Here is a 15,826-nt window from a genome sequence, read left to right as displayed (position 1 = left end):
CAGGGTCTCCCAGTAGCCCCAGCTGTCCTGGAACTCACTATGTAGACCAGGCTGGCCTTGAATTCACAGAGTTCTACCTGCCTCTGCCTCCCGAGTGCTGGGATTAAAGGCATGCACCACCAAGCCCAGCCTGAATTATTTATTTTTATGCTATGTGTATGAGTGTATTGTTTGCATGTGTTAGAGCACCCATGTCGTGCAATGTCCATGGAGGACAGGTTCCCCCTAGAACTGGAGCTATGGTCGGTTGTTAGCCGCCATGTGGGTGCTGGGATTAGAACCTGGGTTTCTGCAAGAACAGCCAGTGCTCTTAACTGCTGAGCCATCTCCCCAGCCTGGCACTAAAAATTTTAAGACCAAGAATTTTACAAAAATATCCTTTAGTCCAATTAGACAGTTGTTAGTTACTCCCAAGATAAAATGGCCATTATTGCACCATAGGGGATATCTTGCTGGGCCCATCACTGTTGTGGCTTGTAGGCTTTACAACTGAGTAGGGCTAGTATTGCTTTTCTCTGTTGGCAGCTTGCATAGCACCTTAAGGTCCTACATTTAGATGAAGAGCTCTAGGTGATCAATGGCAGCTGGGAGAGAGAATAAGTTTTTCTACCGGGATAGTACTCATGTATGAAATTCTCAAAAAATAAAAAAAAAATTTAAATCCTTTAAAATTCTACATGTTTAAAAGCAAATGCTTGTATATGATGCTTAAATATTAATATAAAGAACCTAAGAATTAGGAGAGCTCCTGAGTTTTGTCAGATCCTCTACTTTAAGTGATCTTAAGTAAACATTCTTTTTTCAGACTTAAATCTCATGTTTAAAACAGATGCTTCCTCACATAAATCCACATCCAAGCACTGCAAAAAAAAATCTCAAAGAGCACAAAATTTTTTCCCTGATACATTTTTTTAATCAAAAATTTTCACTATTTTTACAACTAGAGAAAAAAAAAATCCCTCTACTATCTTTTTTATATGATTATTTTGTTTTTTGAGATAGTCTCATTATGCAGCCATGTCTGGCCTGGAACTATGTATCCCACGCTAGCACAGCAATTCTTCTGCTCTGTTGCTGGAGTGCTGGGCTTACAGGTATGTGGTTACTACCCCTGGCTCCTCTATTATCTTAAACAGCAAATTTTCTATACAAATGCTTTTCTCATCTTGAGAAAGACTTCAAAGGCAATCTTACTTTAAGTTAAGACTCTTAGAAGTTCTACTTGCAAGTGAGCACTTACCACCTATAGTCCTCCGCATTTAGCAGGAAGTATGTGCAAACGATGGTCACACAGACAGTCACAATGCACAGGATGACCAGCACCAGCATCATGAAGCCATAGACATAGTAGATCTTATATGCCCAGAAAGATGTGAAGATGAAATACCTGAGAAGATGCAATGGGAAATCCTTGAAGTACACTCTGCTCTCCTTAACTACTTAAAGCTTGGTATCATCCTTTCTAGTAACTTCCCGAAGTTTCTCCCACCCTTTGTTATCTATTAAATTCTCAAAAATACTTTCTTATAATTTTTTAAGAACAAACTCTTCAGGAGAAGATTTATTTTAAACTTTTGAATAAATCAAAAGTTTAAAGAAGTCAAACGTAGGGCCTGGTGTGGTGGCACTCACCTTTAATCCTAGCACTCGGGGGGCAGAGGCAGGCAGATCTCTTTGAGAAAAGAGACCAGCCTGGTCCACATATTAAGTTCTAGGCCAGCTGTAGCTACAGGGAGACCCTGTCTCAAAAAGATTCCCTCTCCTAAAAAAGTCAAATGTGGAAAAGAACAAATGAGAAAAACAAAAAGGCCTACATTTGTAAGATAAAGTCAATTCCTCCATCCTTCCATTTTTTTAAGAGTTCCTTTTTTTATTTTTTAAATATTTCATTTATTATTTTTATTTATTTATTTTATGTGTATGTGTGTATTACCTGTATGTATATGAGTGCACCGGTGTCATGCAACACCACAGAGATCAGAAGAGGGCTTCAGATTTCCCTGGAACTGGAGTTAAGGGCGGTTCACAGCCGCCATGTGGGTGCTGGGAATCGAACCTGGGTTCTCTGCAAGAGCAGTCAGTGCTCTTAACCACTGAGCCATCTCTCCAGCCCCCATTCTTCCATTTTTAAGATACACTACTCAAGTAATGTATTTCATATTTTATAAAACCTCACATTAGATATAAAAATAAGTTTGATAAATTAAGACTATATAGAATTAGAGAAAAATAAGAAGGGAAAAGTCTAAAGGATATTGACACTGTCATCAGAGGACAGTGAAGGAAAGAGTAATAACATTTTTCACTAAGAAAAAAACTCTTAAATCTATTACTCAAACTATCACTTAATCAGAACAGGTCTCTTTAGTTTCTTTTTCTCATTTACTTCTGTTTATTCGCTCATTTATTCAACTACTCCTTCTTTTAACAACTATTTAAAGATCCCTTACCACATAATCAGCCCAGACAGGAGTAAAGACCAGAACTATGAGGGATAGCTCTAGTCTGCAGATTACTGGTTAGTGGGAAACTCCAGTAAGAAGGCAACCTGGCCCACCGAGATGTTGACATGCCCAGGCACATGGGAGGAGCAGCTCCTCCCAGTTTGAATGAGTGGGGCATGGGGGTAAACAGTGAGAACTGGGTAAGGCACATGTGGAGTGGGGGAAGCCAGGAAAACAAAAAGGGCTAGTTCTAAGTAAACAAATTCAATATGTTAATAAGAAACAACAACAAAAACCTCTGGGGCTAGAGAGATGGCTCAGCATTAAGAGCACTTGCAGAGGACCCTAGTTTGGGTCCCAGCAACCACATGGTGTCTCACAACTCTCTATAACTCCAGTTCTAGACAATCTGATGTTCTCCATGGGCACCAGGCACACATGTGGTGCACATATGCTCATGCAGGCACATACTCAAATACATAAAATAAATCTTGTTTTAAACCTCTCAAAATGTTCAGTATGGCTAGAACTTTGACAAACAGGCAAGGGGTGAGAATGAACAGGAACAGTTCCTACAAAAGGAATGCCCCAGCTGACCATATTATGGTGCTGGTATTTCATCTCATTGAGAATGAAAGTTCTTAGCAAAGAAATGACATGAAGAGACTAACAGGTTAAAACAAACAAACTAAATAACTAACTAAATAACTAACTAAATAAACAAAATAAAAGCCCAGCATGATGTTTTAAACAAATCATTCTAGGAGGATGGATTTGAGGGGAAAAAAAAAAGACACACTTCAATCTCCTAGGTACCAACTAGCACGAGGATGCTCACAGTAGTCATGGCTGATCGGCAACAGCTATCTAGTTAGGCAGTTTTACTTATGATTGTAATGAGACAATTGTTACATAAATCAATAAACATGAGTGCAAAGAGGATATGCACCTCCTATTAAAATTCTGCTGAATGCTTAGGTAAGGTTCATTAGGTGACTTGGTTAAGGCTGGTAAGAAGGTTTAGCAAGTACATGTGCCTGCCACCAAGCCTGGCAACCTGAATTCAATCCCCGAACCCACATGATAGAGAACTGACTCCCTCCTGCAAGCTGTCCCCTGACCTCCATATGTGTGCTGTGGTATAGGCATATATGCAAGCATGCATGCATGCACACACACACGCACAATTAATTAATTAAAAAATTTTAAGGCAGTAAAATTATGTTCAGGTGAGAAAGAGTCAAGACTAGGGGACAAGTGGGATATGGTGCTACACAGCATCGATCCCAGCACTTGGGAGGCAGAGGCAGGTGGATCTCTGTGAGACTGAGGCCAGCCTGGTCTACATAGCGTGTTCCAAGCCAGCTGGGGCTATAGGGAAACCCTGTCCCAAAAAAAGACAAAAAAAAAAAAAAAAAAAAAAAAAAAAAAAAAAAAAAAGACTGGGTAACAAGCAAACAAATCTATAATTCCAAACTTAGACTACTTCAGATGTGTCTTTATATATTTTCTCTACTTTTAAAAGATCTGAAAAACAAACTATATTTATAAATATCAAAGGAAAAATGGTAGAAAATCCAACTAGTAAACAGTAATAAAAATCAAAGACTTTGGTTCTATATTTTTTTTAAAAAAAGAAAACAGAAATAGGTAAAGGCTATACAAAGAGGTAGAGAAACAGGTTGAGAAAACATTTTGTGACGGTGATAAACAATTTAGATATGAAGTAAAGAAAGTGTACACTATACCCCTAACCCCAAAACATACACACAACCTAGCAATCCTGCAAAGCTCTAGGTAAGGAACCTACAATCTTAGCACTGAGAAGGAGGCACAAAGATCACAAGTTTGAGGCCAGCCTGGGCTACACAATGAATTGCAAATTAGCCAAAGCTATATAGAAAGAGCCTATCTCAAAAATAAAAACAAAATTTAATCCAAAATGAGCATCTTTTACCCAGTCATTTAAGAAGGGCAGATGACCACCTTTAGACTGCCTACATAGTCTGGAATCAATGGAGTTAACAGACTAACTCTGTTAGATACTTACGGTTTGGATGTAGTCTCACTGTCTCAAGGATTCATTGCCCTACCCCCATGATAGCACTGTTGGGAAGTAATGGACTCTTTGGAGGGGTTCATGAGTCACTGGAAGCTCTTAGAAGGGATTGTAAAATCCTAGCCTCTGCCTCTTACTTTTTTTCTGGATTGATTGATTTTTTAACTAATTAATTAATTAATTAATTTTTTTAATTAATTAATTTATTTATTTATTATTTACTTATTTATTTTGTTTCTTTGGGAAAAGGGTCTCATACAGCCTAGGCTTGCCTTGAACATCCTATGCTGGTGAGGATGGCCTTGAACTCCTGATCTTCCTTTCTCTACCTCCCAAGTACTAAGATTATAGACATGAGCCAGCATGCTCAGCTGCCTCTGGTTTTGTATCATGTCAATGTATCATGTCATCCATTCTCATCATGTGTCATCCTCACCAAGCACCAGTTGACTGGAGCAGCCCAATCTTGGACTTAGACCTCCTTGTCTGATGATTCCAGACCCAACTAACATGCTCTAACTCTTAAATTCTTATAATTAAATCCCTGAAACAAAAACATTGTCCAAACTTACATTTCAATAAAGATTGAGCCAAAAGGTAAAATTCCTCCCAGGCAAACAATAACTGCAGGCTCCATAAACCTGGAAAATATTAAAATTAACAGTAAACTTCATAGTATACATAAATCCTAATAATAGAAAGATGATGCCTAATACTTTCGAAATTATCTCTAATGGATAAAAACTAGTACAAAGAAAAACCAAAATCCAAAAAGGCATAAACACAGGTGAGACTTCAAATTAATCATCAGTTATAATCAACATTCTTTCCAGCACTGAAGCTTGAGATACACAGTTAAAGAACACAAATCATTGCTGCTGGCAGAATTCAAGAAACACATGAAGTTGCTTCTGGTTTAGCACTTCTGTTACTTCTAAGATCCTAGAAGCATGCACTCAGAAAGTCCAAGGGAGGAGGGAGAAGAAAAAAGAAAACGAAGTCCTGAGAGCTCTCTGAAGTAAGTTCTCATAAAACTGTGGCCTTGTCATCTCTTGGTCCACTCTCTTCTTGGCTCTTGGAATTCCTTTCCAGTAAATAATGCAATTAAAGAAGTGTGAATTTTTATTAAAATGGGGGAGATGGGAGAGGGGGAGGGGGAGGGCAGGGCGGGGGGGAGAACACAAACTTAAGCCATTTAAACCATTCTGCCTTCCTTGTTTTGTAGGAAGCTGAGGTCCAGAGGTTAAAAGTAGTCTGTTGAAAATAACACATTCAATAAAAGCCAGATCTATTATTCAGATTTTGGTTCTTATGTGATCAAAGAACAACAAAGAGAAGCTTTACACCTCCCTCCACACCTAAATGGGTCTGGTCTCTGGTAAAGAAGGGCATATTTGTTCAAGCCTCTCCTTCAATAAGTCCTATTGCCCTGGAAAACTTGTGGTTTCTTATACTAGGCTTTTCCTTTGACCTTTTCCTTTCCCAGTAATAAGGTGAACATGAAGATATTTAATGTACCCTTAGTAGTCTAATCTATTGACTTAGGGGAAAAGCAGTTGAAAAATACGAGTCAAAATATTTCTAGGTAAAAATCTCTAATAGATACCAATCTAACAAAAGAAAAGCCCATGCCAATTTCTAAGACTAGACTAGGTCCCTCTTCACTAAACCAAAGTTTCTTAAACTGTGGGTCACATAACTGAATATAGGTGTCATGAAAAAGTTGGCAACAGTAAAAGGTTTAGGAACATGCAATGACCAAAAATTAATTCAAAACTCAACACATATGAACCCAAGGTGACTCTGGCAGCTTGCCCATGTGACATCGAGCAACTTTATGCAGCCATAGCTATGAACACAACACACTCTTTGTATTGCATATGTCACACAATCCCAACCCACACTGCCTGAAACACCTCAGCTCTCAGCTCAAGTTTGAGGCTCTGTGGCATGAAATGCAAGGTTTCACTTCTCAAGTGAAAAGGGGTTTCAAATGGAAAGTTTAAGAAGCCCTGCTCTAAACCATGGAACTTTTTTCTTCTATTTCCAGACATGACTATATGCCTCCATATCTAGAAAACACAAGTAATCATCACTTATTTATAAAAGTAGTGAATATAAGGTGTATTTATAATGTAGTAAAATATCTGAGAAGGACTTTTCAATATAATGTATAAACTTGTTCAGTCTATTACTATATAGCTATTCTTATGAAATGATGAATGTAATAAATGTACAGTGGGATTGTTTTGTCTGCTATTAGGAACTAGAAAAATAAAGAATAAGTGCAAAATAGCATAAATCATCAAAATATCCAATGTACTAATTTTACAAGGCAAAACAGATGAGTTCATATTCAATTTTGTACAAGAGTTATAAACATAAAAATATTAACATTTCATGTTCAAGATGTTTTAAAATACAAATAAAAAATCCATCCAGAGTCATAATTTTAAGTTAATGGTTAAGTAAAATGTGATTTATATTTACACTATTGTCAGACAGGCACTTGATCAGCTGTTAAATATATTAGCATTCTTTGTCAAAATTAATCTTGAATCCTAGAAAGCTCTTGAGAAAATACTCCATGCATAAAGCATGAAGACACATATCTGAGACATTTAATACTATCTCATAATGATAAGAAAATTATAACTGGTCTCAATCCTAATTCACTTTTTAACTGGTAGATGTACATGGTGATAAATTGGTCAATACTGCTTAGAATAAAGTATCTGGAAGTGGATTGGAGAGATGGCTCAGTGGTTAAGAGCACTGACTATTCTTGCGGAGGACCCGGGTTCGAGTCCCAGCACCTACATGGTGGCTAAGAACCGTCCTTAATTGCACGTCACGGGTGAACACACATACATACAGGCAATACACTCATACACATAAAATAAAAATAATAAATATTTTTAAAAATCTGGAAAGGAAAAGAAATGATAAACCAGGAGTTAGCACATTTTTCTGTAGTTCAGACATTTATGTTTCAGATTTTGCAGGTGATAGGTATTTGCTGTAACTACTTCTATCAACTCCAACACTGGAAAGTAAAAGCAATCAGAGATAACATGTAAAGGAATGGATATGGCTGTGTTCCAATAAAGCTTTGTTTACAAAGCCACACAGCAAATCACATTTGACCTACAAGATTAAAAGATTATTGAGACTTTACTTTGCACCCACCTCTACACACTGCATTTGATATGTGTGAATGGCACTGGGACTCAAAAAAACAAAACAAGAACACAGCTTATTACTACTCTTTACAATGTAGATTGGTGGGGAAATTAAGATGAACAAATTCTTAAGCTCAAACTTCATTCTCATAAACACAAGCTACTTCTATAGTTGTATGTACCCAGTAGCCTTAAGAACTTATACTATGAGAACAACCACAAAGCTTTAACATTTTCTTTACCATTTTTTCTCCGGGATAGGACGAGGCACAGCATTGACACGACAAGGGAAGTTGGGCTGACCTGACAGATTTCGGCCAAGTATTGTACCAACAAGATTTAGAGGAAGAATAACAAAAAAACAGATGCAACAAACGGCCACCTGTAAATTAAATAAAAATGTGTGTGATTACTCAAAGAACAAAAACACTAGTAAAAACAAATAAGAGAGACACTTAAAAATTCAAACACATCTGATTACAAAAGAAAACGTTAATCTAATAAGGACTAAAATTATACAAGGTATGCACTAATGGAGACAGTAAAATATTCAAATTGAATCAAATACAAGTTAAAGTGTCCCCATCTCTTCAGCTCCTCCTTTCCCTAGTCTACCACACTGTCCCTGGTAGAACACTTTAAATCTCCTTTCCTTGTCAGCTACCATGCTCCTAACATGCCTACCACCCTTTACATTATTTTATTAAAACCAACTTATTTGGCTATACTTCACTGAGCTCCTAATATACATAGAGCTCACAAATGCTGTTTCCCTGTGTGTAACACGTGAAGAACATGAGATTCAGAGAGGGTGAGTTAATGTTCCATAATCACATGGTTAGTAGGTGACCACACCAAAATTTTAATTTTAATTAATCTGTTGGCTTCAAGGCCTGAATTCTTTTATACACTGCCTTGGAATCCTAACAATAGAAACATTTATCTAAGTGTATGGTGTGTGTGTGTGTGTGTGCATTTACTAAAATAATAAAAATATTCTTTTGCCCATTCAAAGTCTCTTGTATTCCAGAGTCTCATATCCCACACTGGCTTCAAATCTGCTACTTAGCAAAAAATGACCCTGAACTTCTGGTCCTCTTGTCTCTATCTCCTAGGTGCTGTTCCACCTATTACAGGTATATTCTACCATGTCCATTTCTACAATGATAGGGAATGAACCTAGCACTTCGGGTGTGCTAGGAAAACACTCTACCAACTTAGCTACATCCCCATCCCATGAAAATAGTTTGTTTCTAAATGTTCCTATGTCTAATACACAAATTCAAATGAGTTCTAAAGCAAATATTAGTACAAAGGAGATACCTTAGCCAGACCAACTCATTTTCATGCAAACCTCAAAATAAAGTTTCTCCTGCTATTTTTGTATATACGTTGAACTTCTGGTAAGTATCACATATAAGGTTTGAAATGCTACACGGGTCTTTGGTCCTACTTCTCTCCTCACTCACCTCAATTCAGGCATGTTCATATTTGTTCATGAAGTATGAACTAGGACAGCACCTGTGGGCTCCAGGCAGCTGAACAGATGCACAAGACATATCCAGCTTTCTCTGCCCATGACAAGGTTCAATAAAGAACCTGTAAATACCTCATCAAAATATTAGCAACTGTTGAACACTGTTTAAAAAACTTTGTCCCTTGCCTGATTTTTTTTTTTATATACACACGATAAAAAGTATGGGCAGTTTGTTTGAAAACATAGTGATCAGACCAATTCCTGACTCTTCTATGTTCAAGTTCTAGATGAGCTTACTTGAAGAATTCTGAGAATGCAAGGCAAGCTATTAAATTATACAGATTAACTCACTGATCAAGTCACGGTTTTTCTCAATATCGGTAATAAACTGAGTCCTGGAGACAAGGTTATCTGTTATTCAAACCCCTTGATAGTAGATTTGTATTTGTTATAATTTTATTTCTCTCTGTTAGAGTTACACAACTGGATCATGGTTACATCAGTTTTCTGTATGGGACCCTCACATTAAGGTTTCACTTTAAGATGAAATCTGGCAGTTAAGAGTTCAAAAGTGCTGGTCTACTACACTCAAACAATACAGGGTCCTCCCCAGACCTAGCCACTGCTCCTAGACCAGAGGGACATGAAAACAGGCAGAAGGGTGGGGAAAACCTACTTCCCATAGAAAGTCTCCCCTACCTACATAAGAACAAGCTAGAAACAAATACCGCCTCTCAGTACTTAATACTCCAAAGATCTGCCAACTGGCCAACAACTCTGAATTTTAGTCAGAAACCAAGAATATGGCTAACGCTAATTCTACTTTTGCTTCTAGACTGGACTTTTAGAAAATCTATGGTGTGCTTAAAGCTGGAAAGGAACAGAGAGCCCAAGATAGTATTAGGAGAAAATCAGATAGTAAATAGATGTAAGTAGACAGTAATTGCTTATAGCTACAATGATTCTCAGGAAATATATTTGTATTTGTGTGAGAGAGGGGATGGGGGAGGTCACAGAGAGGAAGGGATTAGGGGAGTTATAACCCAAGCTGGCCTTGAACTTGCAATTCTCCAGCTTCAGTCTCTAATTGCTACAATTACAATGGGTATCTCCACACCTAATTCAGGGACTCTAGCACTGCCAGCCATTATGTTGAAGCACTCTTTTGCACCTGCTCACAGCAAATGATTTCTATCATCTCATTTCTAAGTCATATGACTTCTCGGGCTGGAGAGAGGGTTTGGTTCCCAGAACCCACATCAGATGGCTCACAACATTCTGTAACTCCACTTCCAGGGGATCTGATGCCCTCTGGCCTCTGTGGGCACCTGTACACGCATACACATAAACTCATACAGGTACCTACACATACACCTAAACAAAATAAAATTTAAAAATTTTAAAATTAGTCTCAAATCAAGCATTCCAACCAATGGATCCAATAACCAGGATATAATCAACTCAAATATATCCAAGAAGCCCGTTTACTTTGACCAGAGAGTTTTATTTTTTTTACTGTTAGTTTAAAACTTACTATTTCTTGGATTAGTTCAGTTCTGTAGAACAGATTAGATTATAAAGGAAAAAGTTGTTGTTTGAATCTAGTCTTACTAGAAAAAGACATTATACAAAAACAAAGCACTATTTCTCATAAATATAGTTACAAAAACAAATTTAGCAAATTGAACTTTATCAAAGAAATGTAAGACTGATTTAAGATTAGAAAACCAGGCAGGGCATGGTGGCACATTCCTTTGATCCCAGCACTTGGGAACAGAGGCAGACTGATCTCTTTGAATTTGAGGCAAGCCGATCTACACAGCAAATTTGAGGACAGCCATGACTACATAGTGAGACCCTGTCTTAATTTTTTAAAAAAATCATAAATGCTATTCACTATCATCTTTTAAAATGCCCAAAAAGGGGGCTGGAGAGATGGCTCAGGGGTTAAGATCACTGACTGCTCTTGCAGAGGACCCGGGTTCGATTCCCAGCACCCACATGGCATCTACAAACCATCCTTAAGTCCGATTCTGGGGAAATCCGAAGCCCTCTTCTGACCTCTGCAGCACTGTATGACATGGGTGCACTCACATACATGCAGGCAATACACTCATACACATAAAATTAAAATAATAAAATAATTTTTTTAATGCCCAAAAAAGCTGTTGCAAACTCCAACACTCATTTCAAATAAAAACTCTTTGCAAACTAGGAATAGGAATGGACTTTCATCAACTTGATGAAGGGCATCAAGATAAACCTAGGCGAGTACATCTGATTTAACGACACTATACTGAGTGCCATCCCCAAATCCCCAAGCTGAGAACAGGCAAAGTACCTGTCTGGCCACTTCTACTCAGCATTATACCAAAGATTTGGTCAGTATAATGGAAAAGAGACAGAGGAAGGGAGAAGGATGGTGGGAGGGAGGGCACATCAACTGAAAAGAAGTAACACTATCTTTATTGACAGACAACTTGATAGAATGTGCAAAGAAATACAATTGCATAACTAAGACTAGAGAGCATTAGCTGAGCATGGTGGTAGATAACTGTAGTCCCAGCAGGTGGAAGGTAGAAGCAAGAGTAATCCTCAAGGCCAAGGTAAAGCTCAAGGTAAAGCTCAAGGCCAACTTCAGCTACATAGCAACTTTGAGGTCAGCCTTGGGCATAAGAGAATTGGTCTAAAACAAATAAATAATAAACGAACAAAAAATTTAAAAATAGCAGGTGAGATGGGTCAGTGAGCAAAGGTGCCTGCCACCAAGAGTTCACTCCCAGGGCCACGGGACAGATGGAGACCCAGGTCCTGCTGCTGTCCTCTGACCACCGTCTTGGCTACCATCACTTTAGAAATTTTAAAGCCAGTCCTTTTCCAAAGTTGATTTGGCTTTCTAATACTCATTGCATTTTTACATAAACTTCAAAATTATCTCACTGATTTCCAAAAAGGCCTGCTAGGGTTTTTTTAATTGGGACTGCACTGAATCTACAGCTAATTTGGGGAAGAAATGACATCTTAATATTGAGTTTTTGACTAAAAAAGTATACCTCTCAACTTATTTAGGTACCATTTTTCTAAGCTAGTATATTTAAATAAGTCCCTAAGCTTCAAAGCTTGTGCTTATCTATAGCAGTTTTTTTTTGGGGGGGGGGGGGATGTTGAGACAGGGTCTCCCTGAAACTATGTAGACCAGGCTGGCCTCAATCTAACCTAAGAGATCCACCTGCTTCTGCTTCCCAAGTGCTGATCAAAGGTGTGCACTACAACACCTAGTTCAGTTTATTATCATTAATGCAAATGCTTAATGTGGCCCTAAAAACAATATGTGAATAAAAAATATGAAGAAGCTTTACTTCTCACTATCACACTCACTGATCACTTTAAACAAAGTACTCAGGCTTCTTAATATGCCATTACTTTTTCTCCAATATATTCATTTCCAAGTTTCTCCCTTATCTGGTAAAAGCTATAGAAGTCTCATTTATCATACATAAAATCAACTTTTACTTTACAGAATCAAGGAAATGTGTATGGGGGGCAGGGGTAGGGAGCTTAGGGAAAGTTTCACTAATATTTTTTGGAGCCTAACAACAACAGTTTTCTTCTCATTTCACTTTCTGAGACTGAGTAGGGACTGGCTGAAACTTCAGAACACCCAATGGGAAGAAGCTCTGGAGGGGCAGTAGGATTTGTATTACAGTGTTCATGCGCATTCTGTTTCAAAGTAAAATTAAAGGCAGCTCACCATTGTTCCAAAAGGAATGGCTCTGGAGGCATGGTAATAAATGGCTATAAAGTTGATGAAGAAGGCAGTGCCACACACCATAGCTGGGATAAGGAATGCCCCAATAAACATCTGCTTTATCCATCTCCTTCCTGAAAGAGAAGGGAAACAAAAATTCAACTAGAAGACATCCATGCATTAATGTTTAAAATGCAGTTACTTACTGCCAAATTATTTATTTAAAATTTTAATAGAAAGGATCATTACTGATAATTGTTTCAAATCAATTAGCTAATAAAGACGAGTCTAGTTCTTCAAGAACGTGCAAAAGAAACACAGTTTTTAAAGGGGCTGTACAGGAAAAGGGCAATAACCTGTAGTACAATGTTCTCAAGTCTTTTGATTCTGTCACTGAGCTGCTCAACTTTGCTAAGCAAAAGTTTTGTTATGAAGTTTTTGGAAAAAGTTCTAAAATCCTGGGTTGGGAGGCTGGAGAGATGGCTCAGTAGTTAAAAGTACTGGTTGTTCCTGCAGAGGACCGGGGTTCAGTTCCCAAGACCCACATGGCAGCCAACAACTGTCTTAACTCCAGTTACAAGGGATCTGAGGCCCTCTTTTGACCTCCACAGGCACTGCATGACACAGGTGCACCTGACCAACATGAGGCAATACACTCACACAGAATAAAATTTTAAAACCCTAAGTTGGATTACCTCTAATTACTCTTGGCTTTATAATTATGACTATACCTATCTATATTTCTAAATTTTATTTCTCTTTTGTTTTAGATGGGGGTCTCACTACGTAGCCCTGACTGGCCAGAAACTTGCTATGTACACCAGGCTAGTTTCAAATTTCACAGAGATCTGCCTGCCTTTGCCTCCCAAGTGCTGGGATTAAAGGTGTGTGCCACCAGACCAGGCATAATTATTATTATATATATTTAAATACACTTTTGTGTTGAGAAGGAAAAAAAATTAAAAATGGAGCTTTCTTGCAGCAATTAAAACTACAAAATCTGTAAATTTTACCATTTTTTGTACTTCTGAATATTGCCAAAATTCAACAAATATCTATTATTTAAATAATCAAGGGAAGAAATATTTACATAATCAAAAAATGCATATCATGTTCACAACCCCCAGGAAAGTAATAAGGAACAGTCTTTCTTGTCTTTTTGAGCCTTTAATGGCTGTGTCGGCTCTCCAGCCCTGCACCATCTTTCTAATAAAACAGAGTAGATGAGCAAGTGAACTGCTGGTGGAAAATGTCTTCATGCAGCTCAGGATGAGAATGGGAAGATTTTGATTATAATTAAAATTCAACCCCATAAGAATAAGCAACAGGGACCCAAACAAAACAAGTAACATCTTATGTTTTCATCTAACAAGTTCTTAAGTAACTGTTTTACAGAATTGCTATCCCAAGTCTTAACACTCCTCTAGAAAACTCCTTAATGCTGAACTTTCTCTTTATTTCTTTTTTTCATACAACAATCCTTCCTTTCTAATAGCTAGCATCTGAAATCATTAATTCTAGGAGTAGCAAATGATGAAAATTAAGCATTCTTCTATTTTGTAAATCCCAACTCCTTCCTAGCAATTTCCTTTCCCATGCACTCCATTTATCCTCTCAGATTTGGACATGCACTAATAAAACTCCTTACCTAGCTCTAGTTCCTTCTTTGCCACACACGTCCCACTGAATACTATTAGTAGCCCAGGCATCTGCAGCATCTTCCTACTGCTCCTTACACCTATGGAGGCTCTGGCAAAGACCAGTCCATCTCTAGGTTCAAACTGAGTCTAGAGCACTAGGCTGAGGACAGTGAGAAGAGCTGGAGTCCCAGTGTAGTTCAAATCTGAGATAACTGAAAAAATCCTGATTCTTTGGGAGGACCTCTAGCAGCACACGGTCAGATCTCCTCAGGACACTTTCAATCAGAACATGATCTTTAAATTATACTTTGTAAGATCTGATAAGCCTAGACCTGAGCTTGGATTCTCAACTTTTAAGAGTAGTGAAGTATAGGGAATTGTAACTGTTCTTAACTCACAGACAAAAAGCAAACTTATGTACAAATATAAATATATTTCCTATCTTAAATAAAGTTATTTCTGCTGTAGGGACTTGGGAGTCATACAAAATTTTTAGCTTAGCTAATTTCCAGATACCCTTGCTTCCTTAGGATGCAATCCTATATGGTCAGATTATTTCCCATACCTGGAGGCAGAGTTTAGAGACTGAACATCTAACTAAAATAATCAGGAATCTGTAATGGTATGTCTGCAGGCAACCTAAAGAATTACCTAAATCAAAGGCACTGACCACATTATGTCTTGTAGAGCTACAAAATAAGCAAGCCTGGCTATCCAGGGGGGATTTTAAATGAAACTATCCTCTGATTTCTTATTAGCTATAAAAATTCCAGTCTATTAAAAGAAAGCAGGATAGGGCTGGGCACAGTGGGACATACCTATAGTCTCAGTAATCTAAAGCTGAGGAAGCAGGATTGTTAAGTTTAAGGCCAATGTAGACTACATATACTCATGTATACATACAGACAGACAGACAATACAATATATATAGTAAAAGGCAGGATCCCCTTATGCTGGTCATAGTTGGAAAGTTTGTACACATCACATCAGACAGTCTCTATCCTTAGAGACAATGTCTTTCAACAATCTTTCACTCAAAAACTAAAATATGCACACTTACCACTGCTCTGACCCCAGACTATTATAGGGAGAACAGAGAAACTTAAATACCCCTAAACATCGTCACAAAAAGAAGCATCAAGACACAGAACCCCATTATCATCCATGTATTACCCCCATTGTTTTCAGGTTGTAATAGTAAAGGACCAAGTGAGTATTTAAGATGAAATGTTTTTCTTTTTTGGTTTTTGGTGGGTTGTTTTTTTTGGTTTTTTTG

The 15,826-nt window shown here is 37.8% G+C and overlaps 1 protein-coding gene across 1 annotated transcript in view; it reads right to left on the bottom strand.

The window, feature by feature from the left end:
- Tm9sf3 (transmembrane 9 superfamily member 3) overlaps positions 1–15,826 on the bottom strand; it is a 63,168-nt gene that overhangs the window by 8,032 nt on the left and 39,310 nt on the right. Inside the window, exons 9-12 of the mRNA XM_008831990.2 lie at positions 12,914–13,044; positions 7,928–8,067; positions 5,076–5,144; positions 1,241–1,387 (exon numbers count right to left, since the gene is read on the bottom strand). Coding sequence (XP_008830212.1) covers positions 1,241–1,387; positions 5,076–5,144; positions 7,928–8,067; positions 12,914–13,044 — 487 coding nt within the window. The remainder of the gene's footprint in view (positions 1–1,240; positions 1,388–5,075; positions 5,145–7,927; positions 8,068–12,913; positions 13,045–15,826) is intronic.

Source organism: Nannospalax galili, unplaced genomic scaffold (genome assembly GCF_000622305.1).
Source record: "Nannospalax galili isolate Female #2095 unplaced genomic scaffold, S.galili_v1.0 scaffold875, whole genome shotgun sequence".
Lineage (NCBI taxonomy): Eukaryota > Metazoa > Chordata > Mammalia > Rodentia > Spalacidae > Nannospalax > Nannospalax galili.
Note: the sequence above shows the minus strand (reverse complement) of the source record. Positions and strands in the feature narration are given on the sequence as shown.